The sequence below is a fragment of the Taudactylus pleione genome, unplaced genomic scaffold, assembly GCF_031769625.1.
Source record: "Taudactylus pleione unplaced genomic scaffold, aTauple2 ptg001394l, whole genome shotgun sequence".
NCBI lineage: Eukaryota > Metazoa > Chordata > Amphibia > Anura > Myobatrachidae > Taudactylus > Taudactylus pleione.
The window spans coordinates 647,273-663,353 of record NW_028285794.1 but is presented as its reverse complement, the minus strand read 5'-3'; the positions used below and the strand labels follow the sequence as shown (position 1 = coordinate 663,353).

Sequence of the window (16,081 nt, the reverse complement as noted above, 5' to 3'; positions counted from 1 at the left end):
GGAGACTGTGACTGAGTAATGTGATGTGTGACACCTGTATATCTGTGTGCTCCTGAGTCTGTATATAGGAGATTGCGCTGAGTAATGTGATATGTGACACCTGTATATCTGTGTGCTCCTCAGTCTGTATATGGAAGACTGCGCAGAGTAATGTGATATGTGACACCTGTATATCTGTGTGCTCCTGAGTCTGTATAAAGGAGACTGCGCTGAGTAATGTGATATGTGACACCTGTATAGCTGTGTGCCCCTGAGTCTGTATATAGGAGACTGCGCTGAGTAATGTGATGTGTGACACCTGTATATCTGTGTGCTCCTGAGTCTGTATATAGGAGATTGCGCTTGAGTAACGTGATATGTGACACCTGTATATGGGAGACTGCGCTGAGTAATGTGATATGTGACATCTGTATATCTGTGTGCTCCTGAGTCTGTATATGGAAGACTGCTCTGAGTAATGTGATGTGTGACACCTGTATATCTGTGTGCTCCTGAGTCTGTATATGGAAGACTGCTCTGAGTAATGTGATGTGTGACACCTGTATATCTGTGTGCTCCTGAGTCTGTATATGGGAGACTGCGCTGAGTAATGTGATATGTGACACCTGTATAGCTCTGTGCTCCTGAGTCTGTATATGGGAGACTGCGCTGTGTAATGTGATATGTCACACCTGTATATCTCTGTGCTCCTGAGTCTGTATATGGGAGACTGCGCTGAGTAATGTGATATGTGACACCTGTATATCTGTGTGCTTCTGAGTCTGTATATGGGAGACTGCGCTGAGTAATGTGATATGTGACACCTGTATATCTGTGTGCTCCTGAGTCTGTATATAGGAGACTGCGCTGAGTAATGTGATATGTGACACCTGTATATCTGTGTGCTCCTGAGTCTGTATATGGGAGACTGCGCTGAGGTATGTGATATGTGACACCTGTATATCTGTGTGCTCCTGAGTCTGTATATAGGAGACTGTGCTGAGTAATGTGATATGTGACACCTGTATATCTGTGTGCTCCTGAGTCTGTATATGGGAGACTGCGCTGAGTAATGTGATATGTGACACCTGTATATCTGTGTGCTCCTGAGTCTGTATATGGAGACTGTGCTGAGTAATGTGATGTGTGACACCTGTATATCTGTGTGCTCCTGAGTCTGTATATAGGAGACTGCGCTGAGTAATGTGATATGTGACACCTGTATATCTGTGTGCTCCTGAGTCTGTATATAGGAGATTGCGCTGAGTAACGTGATATGTGACACCTGTATATGGGAGACTGCGCTGAGTAATGTGATATGTGACATCTGTATATCTGTGTGCTCCAGAGTCTGTATATGGGAGACTGCGCTGAGTAATGTGATAGGTGACACCTGTATATCTGTGTGCTCCTGAGTCTGTATATGGGAGACTGCGCTGAGTAATGTGATATGTGACACCTGTATATCTGTGTGCTCCTGAGTCTGTATATGGGAGACTGCGCTGAGTAATGTGATATGTGACACCTGTATATCTTTGTGCTCCTGAGTCTGTATATAGGAGACTACGCTGAGTAATGTGATAGGTGACACCTGTATATCTGTGTGCTCCTGAGTCTGTATATAGGAGACTGCGCTGAGTAATGTGATAGGTGACATCTGTATATCTGTGTGCTCCTGAGTCTGTATATAGGAGACTGCGCTGAGTAATGTGATATGTGACACCTGTATATCTGTGTGCTCCTGAGTCTGTATATAGGAGACTGCGCTGAGTAATGTGATATGTGACACCTGTATATCTGTGTGCTCCTGAGTCTGTATATGAGAGACTGTGCTGAGTAATGTGATATGTGACACCTGTATATCTGTGTGCTCCTGAGTCTGTATATGGGAGACTGCGCTGAGTAATGTGATATGTGACACCTGTATATCTGTGTGCTCCTGAGTCTGTATATGGGAGACTGTGCTGAGTAATGTGATGTGTGACACCTGTATATCTGTGTGCTCCTGAGTCTGTATATGGGAGACTGTGCTGAGTAATGTGATATGTGATACCTGTATATCTGTGTGCTCCTGAGTCTGTATATGGGAGACTGCGCTGAGTAATGTGATATGTGACACCTGTATATCTGTGTGCTCCTGAGTCTGTATATGGGAGACAGTGCTGAGTAATGTGATATGTGACACCTGTATATCTGTGTGCTCCTGAGTCTGTATATAGGAGACTGCGCTGAGTAATGTGATACCTGTATATTTGTGTGCTCCTGAGTCTGTATATAGGAGACTGCGCTGAGTAATGTGATGTGTGACACCTGTATATCTGTGTGCTCCTGTGTCTGTATATAGGAGACTGCGCTGAGTAATGTGATGTGTGACACCTGTATATCTGTGTGCACCTGAGTCTGTATATAGGAGACTGCGCTGAGTAATGTGATATGTGACACCTGTATATCTGTGTGCTCCTGAGTCTGTATATGGGAGACTGCGCTGAGTAATGTGATATGTGACACCTGTATATCTGTGTGCTCCTGAATCTGTATATAGGAGACTGCGCTGAGTAATGTGATACCTGTATATTTGTGTGCTCCTGAGTCTGTATATAGGAGACTGCGCTGAGTAATGTGATATTTGACACCTGTATATCTGTGTGCTCCTGAGTCTGTATATAGGAGACTGTGCTGAGTAATGTGATATGTGACACCTGTATGTCTGTGTGCTCCTGAGTCTGTATATAGGAGACTGCGCTGAGTAATGTGACACCTGTATATCTGTGTGCTCCTGAGTCTGTATATGGAGACTGCGCTGAGTAATGTGATATGTGACACCTGTATATCTGTGTGCACCTGAGTCTGTATGTGGGAGACTGCGCTGAGTAATGTGATATGTGACACCTGTATATCTGTGTGCTCCTGAGTCTGTATATGGAGACTGCGCTGAGTAATGTGATATGTGACACCTGTATATCTGTGTGCTCCTGAGTCTGTATATAGGAGACTGCGCTGAGTAATGTGATATGTGACACCTGTATATCTGTGTGCTCCTGAGTCTGTATATAGGAGACTGCGCTGAGTAATGTGATATGTGACACCTGTATATCTGTGTGCTCCTGAGTCTGTATATAGGAGACTGCGCTGAGTAATGTGATATGTGACACCTGTATATCTGTGTGCTCCTGAGTCTGTATATGGAGACTGCGCTGAGTAATGTGATATGTGACACCTGTATATCTGTGTGCACCTGAGTCTGTATGTGGGAGACTGCGCTGAGTAATGTGATATGTGACACCTGTATATCTGTGTGCTCCTGAGTCTGTATATGGAGACTGTGCTGAGTAATGTGATATGTGACACCTGTATATCTGTGTGCTCCTTAGTCTGTATGTGGGAGACAGCGCTGAGTAATGTGATATGTGACATCTGTTTATCTGTGTGCTCCTGAGTCTGTATATGGAGACTGCGCTGAGTAATGTGATATGTGACACCTGTATATCTGTGTGCTCCTTAGTCTGTATATAGGAGACTGTGCTGAGTAATGTGATATGTGACACCTGTATGTCTGTGTGCTCCTGAGTCTGTATATAGGAGACTGCGCTGAGTAATGTGACACCTGTATATCTGTGTGCTCCTGAGTCTGTATATGGAGACTGCGCTGAGTAATGTGATATGTGACACCTGTATATCTGTGTGCACCTGAGTCTGTATGTGGGAGACTGCGCTGAGTAATGTGATATGTGACACCTGTATATCTGTGTGCTCCTGAGTCTGTATATGGAGACTGTGCTGAGTAATGTGATATGTGACACCTGTATATCTGTGTGCACCTGAGTCTGTATGTGGGAGACTGCGCTGAGTAATGTGATATGTGACACCTGTATATCTGTGTGCTCCTGAGTCTGTATATGGAGACTGTGCTGAGTAATGTGATATGTGACACCTGTATATCTGTGTGCTCCTTAGTCTGTATGTGGGAGACAGCGCTGAGTAATGTGATATGTGACACCTGTATATCTGTGTGCTCCTGAGTCTGTATATGGGAGACTGCGCTGAGTAATGTGATATGTGACACCTGTATATCTGTGTGCTCCTGAGTCTGTATATAGGAGACTGCGCTGAGTAATGTGATATGTGACACCTGTATATCTGTGTGCTCCTGAGTCTGTATATGGGAGACTGCGCTGAGTAATGTGATAGGTGACATCTGTATATCTGTGTGCTCCTGAGTCTGTATATGGAGACTGCGCTGAGTAATGTGATATGTGACACCTGTATATCTGTGTGCTCCTGAGTCTGTATATAGGAGACTGCGCTGAGTAATGTGATATGTGACACCTGTATATCTGTGTGCTCCTGAGTCTGTATATGGGAGACTGTGCTGAGTAATGTGACACCTGTATATCTGTGTGCTCCTGAGTCTGTATATAGGAGACTGCGCTGAGTAATATGATATGTGACACCTGTATATCTGTGTGCTCCTGAGTCTGTATATAGGAGACTGCGCTGAGTAATGTGATATGTGACACCTGTATATCTGTGTGCTCCTGAGTCTGTATATAGGAGACTGTGCTGAGTAATGTGATATGTGACACCTGTATATCTGTGTGCTCCTGAGTCTGTATATGGGAGACTGCGCTGAGTAATGTGATATGTGACACACTCACCGTGTAATGGAGACGCTGGGCTGCATAGGGATTAGTGTTAGACACGTACATAATTGCAGTACTGGGCGTGAGAATAAGCCGCCGCGGTTGCATTATGGCACTTTGTATATAGATTCAGACCCATTCGCACTCAGATGTACAATGTCGCATATGTCACTCCTTATGTGAATAAGATGCTCACCGTGACCAAGTCACCTGAACCTGGCGCACTGGGAGGAGCTAATTGGCGCTACTGAAGCCACCATGTATGAGGACACATAAGTATCTATCTCTCTGATTCCTCCCTTATCCTGGCTCAGACTTCCCAGAATACAGGTCACCTATTAGTCCTAATGCAGCCGCTATAATAGCCCTGAACGTCAGTCCTGTCTCCTAGACCTGTGCTGGAAAGCAGCGAGAGTTAGGGGGTCTCACACTAGGAGGCTGTGACGGTGCCCTCATGTTCCTCACTAGAGGGCACTTATGAGCCACCAGATGATGCCAGGTATACCAGCAATAGCAGTGATTGTATGTACATCAGTAGTAGTAATGGGCATTACTATGCCATCAGTATAACAGTAATGTCTAAGTACAAGTAACCATTAGCTGTACTCTCATAGACGTAGTGCCCAGTAATGAGCGTTAGTGATAGACAGTATATCCTAATAAGATGCCAGCATTAGTGCCCAGTAATGAGCGTTAGTGATAGACAGTATATCCTAATGAGATGCCAGCATTAGTGCCCAGTAATGAGCATTAGTGATAGACTGTATATCCTAATAAGATGCCAGCATTAGTGCCCAGTAATGAGCGTTAGTGATAGACAGTATATCCTAATAAGATGCCAGCATTAGTGCCCAGTAATGAGCGTTAGTGATAGACTGTATATCCTAATGAGATGCCAGCATTAGTGCCCAGTAATGAGCGTTAGTGATAGACAGTATATCCTAATAAGATGCCAGCATTAGTGCCCAGTAATGAGCATTAGTGATAGACAGTATATCCTAATAAGATGCCAGCATTAGTGCCCAGTAATGAGCGTTAGTGATAGACTGTATATCCTAATAAGATGCCAGCATTAGTGCCCAGTAATGAGCGTTAGTGATAGACAGTATATCCTAATAAGATGCCAGCATTAGTGCCCAGTAATGAGCGTTAGTGATAGACCATAAATCCTAATAAGATGCCAGCATTAGTGCCCAGTAATGAGCGTTAGTGATAGACCATAAATCCTAATAAGATGCCAGCATTAGTGCCCAGTAATGAGCGTTAGTGATAGACAGTATATCCTAATAAGATGCCAGCATTAGTGCCCAGTAATGAGCATTAGTGATAGCCAGTATATCCTAATAAGATGCCAGCATTAGTGCCCAGTAATGAGCATTAGTGATAGACAGTATATCCTAATAAGATGCCAGCATTAGTGCCCAGTAATGACCATTAGTGATAGACAGTATATCCTAATAAGATGCCAGCATTAGTGCCCAGTAATGAGCGTTAGTGATAGACCATAAATCCTAATAAGATGCCAGCATTAGTGCCCAGTAATGAGCGTTAGTGATAGACCATAAATCCTAATAAGATGCCAGCATTAGTGCCCAGTAATGAGCGTTAGTGATAGACAGTATATCCTAATAAGATGCCAGCATTAGTGCCCAGTAATGAGCGTTAGTGATAGACAGTAAATCCAAATGAGATGCCAGCATTAGTGCCCAGTAATGAGCGTTAGTGATAGACAGTATATCCTAATGAGATGCCAGCATTAGTGCCCAGTAATGAGCGTTAGTGATAGACAGTATATCCTAATGAGATGCCAGCATTCGTGCCCAGTAATGAGCGTTAGTGATAGACTGTATATCCTAATGAGATGCCAGCATTAGTGCCCAGTAATGAGCATTAGTGATAGACTGTATATCCTAATAAGATGCCAGCATTAGTGCCCAGTAATGAGCGTTAGTGATAGACAGTATATCCTAATAAGATGCCAGCATTAGTGCCCAGTAATGAGCATTAGTGATAGACAGTATATCCTAATAAGATGCCAGCATTAGTGCCCAGTAATGAGCGTTAGTGATAGACTGTATATCCTAATAAGATGCCAGCATTAGTGCCCAGTAATGAGCGTTAGTGATAGACAGTATATCCTAATAATATGCCAGCATTAGTGCCCAGTAATGAGCGTTAGTGATAGACAGTATATCCTAATAAGATGCCAGCATTAGTGCCCAGTAATGAGCATTAGTGATAGACAGTATATCCTAATAAGATGCCAGCATTAGTGCCCAGTAATGAGCATTAGTGATAGACAGTATATCCTAATAAGATGCCAGCATTAGTGCCCAGTAATGAGCGTTAGTGATAGACAGTATATCCTAATAAGATGCCAGCATTAGTGCCCAGTAATGAGCGTTAGTGATAGACAGTATATCCTAATAAGATGCCAGCATTAGTGCCCAGTAATGAGCGTTAGTGATAGACAGTATATCCTAATAAGATGCCAGCATTAGTGCCCAGTAATGAGCATTAGTGATAGACAGTATATCCTAATAAGATGCCAGCATTAGTGCCCAGTAATGAGCATTAGTGATAGACAGTATATCCTAATAAGATGCCAGCATTAGTGCCCAGTAATGAGCGTTAGTGATAGACAGTATATCCTAATAAGATGCCAGCATTAGTGCCCAGTAATGAGCGTTAGTGATAGACAGTATATCCTAATAAGATGCCAGCATTAGTGCCCAGTAATGAGCATTAGTGATAGACAGTATATCCTAATAAGATGCCAGCATTAGTGCCCAGTAATGAGCGTTAGTGATAGACAGTATATCCTAATAAGATGCCAGCATTAGTGCCCAGTAATGCTCATTCATAAACCCCCTGTATTGGTAAAGGCCATAAAATGATTGCAGTAACCTTATTCCCATTAATCTGACACCTGATAATGATTGGAGAGCCAGTGGTGAGCACGCTGTAATGTGGCAGCAATTACTCCCTGTGCCGGTACCCAGTCAGTTGTCTGCAGTCCCTATAGGAGGGAGACCGGTCCCAGTAGTAGGGATGTCGGTCCTTGTAGTAGGGAGGCCAGTCCTTGTAGTAGGGAGGCCGCAGTGGTGCTCACTGACTTATGATGTGAAAGTTTCTCCCGGTCACCCTACACAGCCAATTGGCAAGTGCCCAGTGCCTCAGTACGAGTGCCCAGTGCCTCAGTACGAGTGCCCAGTGCCTCAGTACATGTGCCCAGTGCCTCAGTACGAGTGCCCAGTGCCTCAGTACAAGTGCCCAGTGCCTCAGTACAAGTGCTCAGTGCCTCATACACTTCATATATTGAGAAACAGTACAAAGAAAATAGCTAGAAATGCAGCTTTCTGTGTGCCCGCTTCTGCCCGTGCCGCCTGCTGTCTGGGGGTCACTGTCACCTGAGCTATAAACCTCATTCTCACTAAATTATTGCTGATACAACTGTGGATAAATTGAAATTTGTGCTTACGAATGAGAGAACCATCGCCTTTATAATGCCCCATTCATACATACCTGAGTGTGAGATCTTAGCCCATCGGTCTGACAAGTGCGGCACCTGCATGGCTGGGAATAATGACCTCGCTGTCCGCTACAATGCATGAGAGTAACTGCTAGTGTTCACTTGTAGACTGGAGTACGACGCTTACCGCGCTGACCTGGAGGAGCTGAGCCTTGGACCACGAGACGCAGCTACTTTGTGCCGCATAGAGATTGCGCAGCAAAACTTCCACACACATCGCAGCAAATATGAGAAATTACGCGGAGACGTAACCATCAAACTGCGTTTCTTGCAGGAAAACAAGGTACTCCCATTATTTAATGACTTGCTTTCATTTATATGACACTGGCTTACTGCCATTACCATGTGCACCAGATACTGTGCCGACTGAACTAGCCGTTACTCTACCGACTGTACCATTAGCAACCGGTTACTTTACTGACTGTATCCTTAGCAACCCGTTACTCTACCGACTGTACCATTAGCAACCGGTTACTTTACTGACTGTATCCTTAGCAACCCATTACTCTACCGACTGTACCATTAGTAACCGGTTACTTTACTGACTGTATCCTTAGCAACCCATTACTCTACCAACTGTACCATTAGTAACCGGTTACTTTACTGACTGTATCCTTAGCAACCCATTACTCTACCGACTGTACCATTAGCAACCGGTTACTTTACTGACTGTATCCTTAGCAACCCGTTACTCTACCGACTGTACCATTAGCAACCGGTTACTTTACTGACTGTATCCATAGCAACCCGTTACTCTACCAACTTTACCATTAGCAACCGGTTACTTTACTGACTGTATCCTTAGCAACCCGTTACTCTACCGACTGTACCATTAGCAACCGGTTACTTTACTGACTGTATCCTTAGCAACCCGTTACTCTACCGACTGTACCATTAGCAACCGGTTAATTTACTGACTGTATCCTTAGCAACCCGTTACTCTACCGACTGTACCATTAGCAACCGGTTACTTTACTGACTGTATCCTTAGCAACCCGTTACTCTACCGACTGTACCATTAGCAACCGGTTACTTTACTGACTGTATCCTTAGCAACCCGTTACTCTACCGACTGTACCATTAGCAACCGGTTACTTTACTGACTGTATCTTTAGCAACCCGTTACTCTACTGACTGTACCATTAGCAACCAGTTACTTTACTGACTATCCTTAGCAACCCGTCGCTGTACCATTAGTAAACCATTACTCTACCGACTGTATCCTTCACAACCTGTTACTTTACCGACTGTATCCTTAGCGACCCATTACTCTACCGACTGTATCCTTAGCAACCGGTCGCTATACCATTACCAACCCATTACTCTACTGACTGTATCCTTCACAACCTGTTATTTTACCGACTTTATCCTTAGCAACTCTTTACTCTATTGACTGTATCCTTAGCAACCCGTGACTGTACCATTAGCAAACCATTACTCTACCGACTGTATCCTTAGCAACTCGTTACTCTGCCATCTGTATCCTTAGCAACCCGTTACTCTACCGACTGTATCCTTAGCAATCCGTCACTGTACCATTAGCAACCCATTACTCTACAGACTGTATCCTTAGCAACCCTTTACTTTGCCGACTGTATCCTTAGCAACCCGTTACTCTACTGACTGTATCCTTTGCAACCCATGACTGTACCATTAGCAACCAGTTACTTTACTGACTGTATCCATAGCAACTCGTTACTCTACCGACTGTATCCTTAGCAACCCTTTACTTTGCCGACTGTATCCTTAGCAACCCGTCACTGTACCATTAACAACCCATTACTCTACCGACTGTATCATTCGCAACCTGTTACTTTACCGACTGTATCCTTAGCAACCCGTTACTTTACCAACTGTATCCTTAGCAACCCGTTACTCTACCGACTGTATCCTTAGCAACCTGTTACTTTACTGACTGTATCCTTAGCAACCCGTTACTATATGGACCGAGGGCCTGATTCACTATGGATTGCTATTGCGATTGCTGCTGCGGTTACGCACGCGGGTCTGCAGCGAAATTATGCTAATGAATGTAATCACAAAGCCATCACACAGCCAGCATAGAGACGCCCACTACCGATATCTCACATTCGTAATACCTCGCAGTGCTGTGTACTCATCGATAACATTGAGTAACATCGGCCCCTTTACAACAGGTCTAGCCTTACTCAGGAATTGCTAACCTCGTAGCACGCAGTGAGTACACAGGCTGCGTATGCCGTCGCAGTGGCTAATTTCTGCACGCCCAAGCAATTGCGTTCAAACGGACAGTCACGCCTGCGTTTCTCTGACCACTCCCCCGTCACCACCCCAAACGCTAGCGTCCTCTCACTCACTCTGCGATGGCTTTCTTTCTGCGCGAGTGAACACAGAGTGATCACAATGCTAACTCAAGCACGCACAGTACTCACCATTCACCGGTCTGCGTACGCTGGTACAGTTGCGATCCGTGATGAAACAGGCCCTGTATCCTTAGCAACCCGTTACTCTACCGACTGTATATGAGCAGTCAGGTAACTGACCCTTAGCAACCAATTATTCTGCTGACTTTACCATTAGCAACTGTTACCTTACAGACTTTACTGCTGTTACCATGTTGCTCCACCCAATTTACCATGAGTGACAATGAGTAATATTTTCCATCACAAAGTCACAGTGTCGGCTTTGCCATGCTCACCGGCTTCCTTGTCTCTATCTCCTGCAGGTGAAGGTTATGCACAAGCAGCTCCTCCTGTTCCATAACGCCATCTCCTCCTACTTTGCTGGGAACCAGCAGCAACTGGAAGCTTCATTGCAGCAATTTAACATCAAGCTGAGCAGTGCGGCCAGCGACAAACCCTCCTGGCTGGAGGAGCAGTGACTGTTCCACTCCATCATGTCTGTATGACGTTGTGATTGCGTGTTATGTACGTGTAAATGTTGTGTGCATGAAGGGTTGTATGCGATGAACTACTGTGTGCAGATGAGAGGGCCTTCATGTGTAGGACATTATTCATGTTGTGTAGGAAGGTGTGTGTGTGTGTGTGTGTGTGTGACAGTATGACATTGTGTGACAGTGTGTGACAGTATGACATTGCAGGTCACCAAATTTCCAAACCCAGTGTCAAATCCATTCCAAACCTTTCTGCTGCTATATAGAGTACCCCGGCCCAGAGCGGGAGATAGACGTGTTATCATTAGTAGTGAGAGACGGTCCTCATGTTCAGCTGCTACATGGCTCTCTCTCCCCCTATTACTGACACACTGCTGTCCCTGTCCCTCCATTGCCTCATTATTGTTGTACAGATTACATTCTATGCACCACAGTCTCACCCACCCTATACTCCATTGTCCTACAGTCTCACCCACCCTATACTCCATTGTCCTACAGTCTCACCCACCCTATACTCCATTGTCCTACAGTCTGACCCACCCTATACTCCATTGTCCTACAGTCTGACCCACCCTATACTCCATTGTCCTACATTCTCATCCACCCTACACTCCATTCTTCTACAGTCTCATCCAACCTACACTCCATTCTTCTACAGTCTGACCCACCCTATACTCCATTGTCCTACAGTCTCATCCACCCTACACTCCATTCTTCTACAGTCTCATCCACCCTACACTCCATTCATCTACAGTCTCATCCACCTTATACTCCATCCTTCTACAGTCTGACCCACCCTATACTCCATCGTCCTACAGTCTCATCCAACCTACACTCCATTATTCTACAGTCTCATCCACCCTATACTCCATTCTTCTACAGTCTCATCCAACCTACACTCCATTCTTCTACAGTCTGACCCACCCTATACTCCATTGTCCTACAGTCTCATCCACCCTATACTCCATCCTTCTACAGTCTGACCCACCCTATACTCCATCGTCCTACAGTCTCATCCACCCTACACTCCATTCTTCTACAGTCTCATCCAACCTACACTCCATTCTTCTACAGTCTCATCCACCCTACACTCCATTCATCTACAGTCTCATCCACCCTATACTCCATCCTTCTACAGTCTGACCCACCCTATACTCCATCGTCCTACAGTCTCATCCACCCTACACTCCATTCTTCTACAGTCTCCTCCAACCTACACTCCATTCTTCTACAGTCTCATCCACCCTATACTCCATCCTTCTACAGTCTGACCCACCCTATACTCCATCGTACTACAGTCTCATCCACCCTACACTCCATTATTCTACAGTCTCCTCCAACCTACACTCCATTCTTCTACAGTCTCATCCACCCTATATTCCATCGTCCTACAGTCTCATCCACCCTACACTCCATTCTTCTACAGTCTGACCCACCCTACACTCCATTGTCCTACAGTCTCACCCATCATATACTCCATTGTCCTACAGTCTCATCCACCATACACTCCATTCTTCTACAGTCTGACCCACCCTACACTCCATTCTTCTACAGTCTGACCCACCCTATACTCCATTGTCCTACAGTCTCATCCACCCTATACTCCATTCTTTTATAGACTTGTCCACTCTATATGAGTGACTGATGTGTGCTGGTGATAAATCACTAGTGACAGGTACTGTAAGATATTACTGTGTACAGTGGTGAAAAATCACAGGAGCAGCTTGAAATGATGGCTGATGTACTAGTGATATAAGCAGGGATTTCTGTCATTGTGATGCAGACCAGGGAGTGGATAGTACTGGTGATGCAGACCAGGGGGTGGATAGTACTGGTGATGCAGACCAGGGGGTGGATAGTACTGGTGATGCAGACCAGGGGGTGGATAGTACTGGTGATGCAGACCAGGGGGTGGATAGTACTGGTGATGCAGACCAGGGGGTAGATAGTACTGGTGATGCAGACCAGGGAGTGGATAGTACTGGTGATGCAGACCAGGGAGTGGATATTACTGGTGATGCAGACCAGGGAGTGGATATTACTGGTGATGCAGACCAGGGAGTGGATAGTACTGGTGATGCAGACCAGGGAGTGGATAGTACTGGTGATGCAGACCAGGGAGTGGATAGTACTGGTGATGCAGACCAGGGAGTGGATAGTACTGGTGATGCAGACCAGGGAGTGGATAGTACTGGTGATGCAGACCAGGGAGTGCATAGTAATGGTGATGCAGACCAGGGAGTGGATAGTAATGGTGATGCAGACCAGGGAGTGGATAGTAATGGTGATGCAGACCAGGGAGTGGATAGTAATGGTGATGCAGACCAGGGAGTGGATAGTACTGGTGATGCAGACCAGGGGGTGGATAGTACTGGTGATGCAGACCAGGGAGTGGATAGTACTGGTGATGCAGACCAGGGGGTGGATAGTACTGGTGATGCAGACCAGGGGGTGGATAGTACTGGTGATGCAGACCAGGGGGTGGATAGTACTGGTGATGCAGACCAGGAGGTGGATAGTACTGGTGATGCAGACCAGGGGGTGGATAGTACTGGTGATGCAGACCAGGGAGTGGATAGTACTGGTGATGCAGACCAGGGAGTGGATAGTACTGGTGATGCAGACCAGGGAGTGGATAGTACTGGTGATGCAGACCAGGGAGTGGATAGTACTGGTGATGCAGACCAGGGAGTGGATAGTACTGGTGATGCAGACCAGGGAGTGGATAGTACTGGTGATGCAGACCAGGGGGTGGATAGTACTGGTGATGCAGACCAGGGGGTGGATAGTACTGGTGATGCAGACCAGGGGGTGGATAGTACTGGTGATGCAGACCAGGGGGTGGATAGTACTGGTGATGCAGACCAGGGAGTGGATAGTACTGGTGATGTAGACCAGGGAGTGGATAGTACTGGTGATAAAGCACCAGGGAGGAGTTGTGTGTCTTGTCTCGCACTACCATGTCACTTCTCAAACTTCATAATGTACATACACTTTATTATCACATCCGATCCCAGAGGCCCAGCTCTGCCGGCTAAGTGGTGCGCGCCAGTCTTATACAGACGCTAAGGATCTTATTAATGGGAAGCTGAGGGTCGGGCACGTCATTGTGTTATAATCAAGTGTGTGTGTGTCTGTTACATTTCCCTGAGTGTGTGTATACTGCCTTGTGTGTGTGTGTCTTACATTTCCCTGAGTGTGTGTATCCTGCCTCGTGTGTGTGTGTGTGTGTGTGTGTGTGTGTCTTACATTTCCCTGAGTGTGTGTATCCTACCTCGTGTGTGTGTCTGTGTGTGTGTGTGTCTTACATTTCCCTGAGTGTGTGTATCCTGCCTCGTGTGTGTGTGTGTCTTACATTTCCCTGAGTGTGTGTATCCTGCCTGGTGTGTGTGTGTGTGTCTTACATTTCCCTGAGTGTGTGTATCCTGCCTCGTGTGTGTGCCTGTGTGTGTCTGTTACATTTCCCTGAGTGTGTGTATCCTGCCTCGTGTGTGTGTCTGTTACATTTCCCTGAGTGTGTATCCTGCCTCGTGTGTGTGTGTCTTACATTTCCCTGAGTGTGTGTATCCTGCCTCGTGTGTGTGTGTGTGTCTTACATTTCCCTGAGTGTGTGTATCCTACCTCGTGTGTGTGTGTGTCTTACATTTCCCTGAGTGTGTGTATCCTACCTCGTGTGTGTGTGTGTGTCTTACATTTCCCTGAGTGTGTGTATCCTGCCTCGTGTGTGTGTCTGTTACATTTCCCTGAGTGTGTGTATCCTGCCTCGTGTGTGTGTCTTACATTTCCCTGAGTGTGTGTATCCTGCCTCGTGTGTGTGTGTCTTACATTTCCCTGAGTGTGTGTATCCTGCCTGGTGTGTGTGTCTTACATTTCCCTGAGTGTGTGTATCCTGCCTCATGTGTGTGTAAGACGCTACTTCTGAGATACACTAAGTCACACTACATTGGCGCGCCTCTGTACGATTGCATGTGAGTGTTTCCGTATGGTTACAGGTGTGGTTGTGTGTCGCTCTCTATCCAAGGCTCATGTGTGTTGTTAGGTGTGTGACTCTGCTGGGCACCAGATGGCACCCTCCTCTCAGTAGCATTGGGAAATGTGTTACCTGCCCTGTAGTAGGACCATTATTTATGACGAGAGATTATTCCCTGTGCTGTGCTGGTGGCAATTCCCACTCTCCCAGGGCTCATCTCATGTCTGGATGTCACAGGTTATGGGAACATTGCTGTAAATGGGAATAAAACTAATGAAGAATCTAGCAATGACATGTCTCTGACTGTGTGTCCTGTATGTAGTGTGTAATGACTGTGTGTCCTGTATGTAGTATGTAGTGACTGTGTGTCCTGTATGTAGTGTGTAATGACTGTGTGTCCTGTATGTAGTGTGTAATGACTGTGTGTCCTGTATGTAGTATGTAATGACTGTGTGTCCTGTATGTAGTGTGTAATGACTGTGTGTCCTGTATGTAGTGTGTAATGACTGTGTGTCCTGTATGTAGTATGTAGTGACTGTGTGTCCTGTATGTAGTGTGTAATGACGTGTCTGTGACTGTGTGTCCTGTGTGTAGTGTGTAATGACTGTGTGTCCTGTGTGTAGTGTGTGTAATGACTGTGTGTCCTGTGTGTAGTATGTAATGACTGTGTGTCCTGTATGTAGTGTGTAATGACTGTGTGTCCTGTGTGTAGTGTGTAATGACTGTGTGTCCTGTATGTAGTGTGTAATGACGTGTCTGTGACTGTGTGTCCTGTATGTAGTGTGTAATGACGTGTCTGTGACTGTGTGTCCTGTATGTAGTGTGTAATGACGTGTCTGTGACTGTGTCCTGTATGTAGTATGTAATGACTGTGTGTCCTGTATGTAGTGTGTAATGACTGTGTGTCCTGTATGTAGTGTGTAATGACTGTGTGTCCTGTATGTAGTGTGTAATGACGTGTCTGTGACTGTGTCCTGTATGTAGTATGTAATGACTGTGTGTCCTGTATGTAGTGTGTAATGACTGTGTGTCCTGTATGTAGTGTGTAATGACGTGTCTGTGACTGTGTCCTGTATGTAGTATGTAAT

The 16,081-nt window shown here is 45.6% G+C and overlaps 1 protein-coding gene across 1 annotated transcript in view; it reads left to right on the top strand.

Moving 5' to 3' along the window:
• LOC148442755 (arfaptin-2-like) overlaps positions 1–15,274 on the top strand; it is a 77,647-nt gene extending 62,373 nt beyond the window's left edge. The window contains exons 4-5 of the mRNA XM_088463532.1: positions 8,260–8,434; positions 10,856–15,274. Of these exons, the coding sequence (XP_088319658.1) occupies positions 8,260–8,434; positions 10,856–11,011 (331 nt within the window). The 3' untranslated portion in view covers positions 11,012–15,274. The remainder of the gene's footprint in view (positions 1–8,259; positions 8,435–10,855) is intronic.
• Positions 15,275–16,081: the final 807 nt, after the last annotated feature.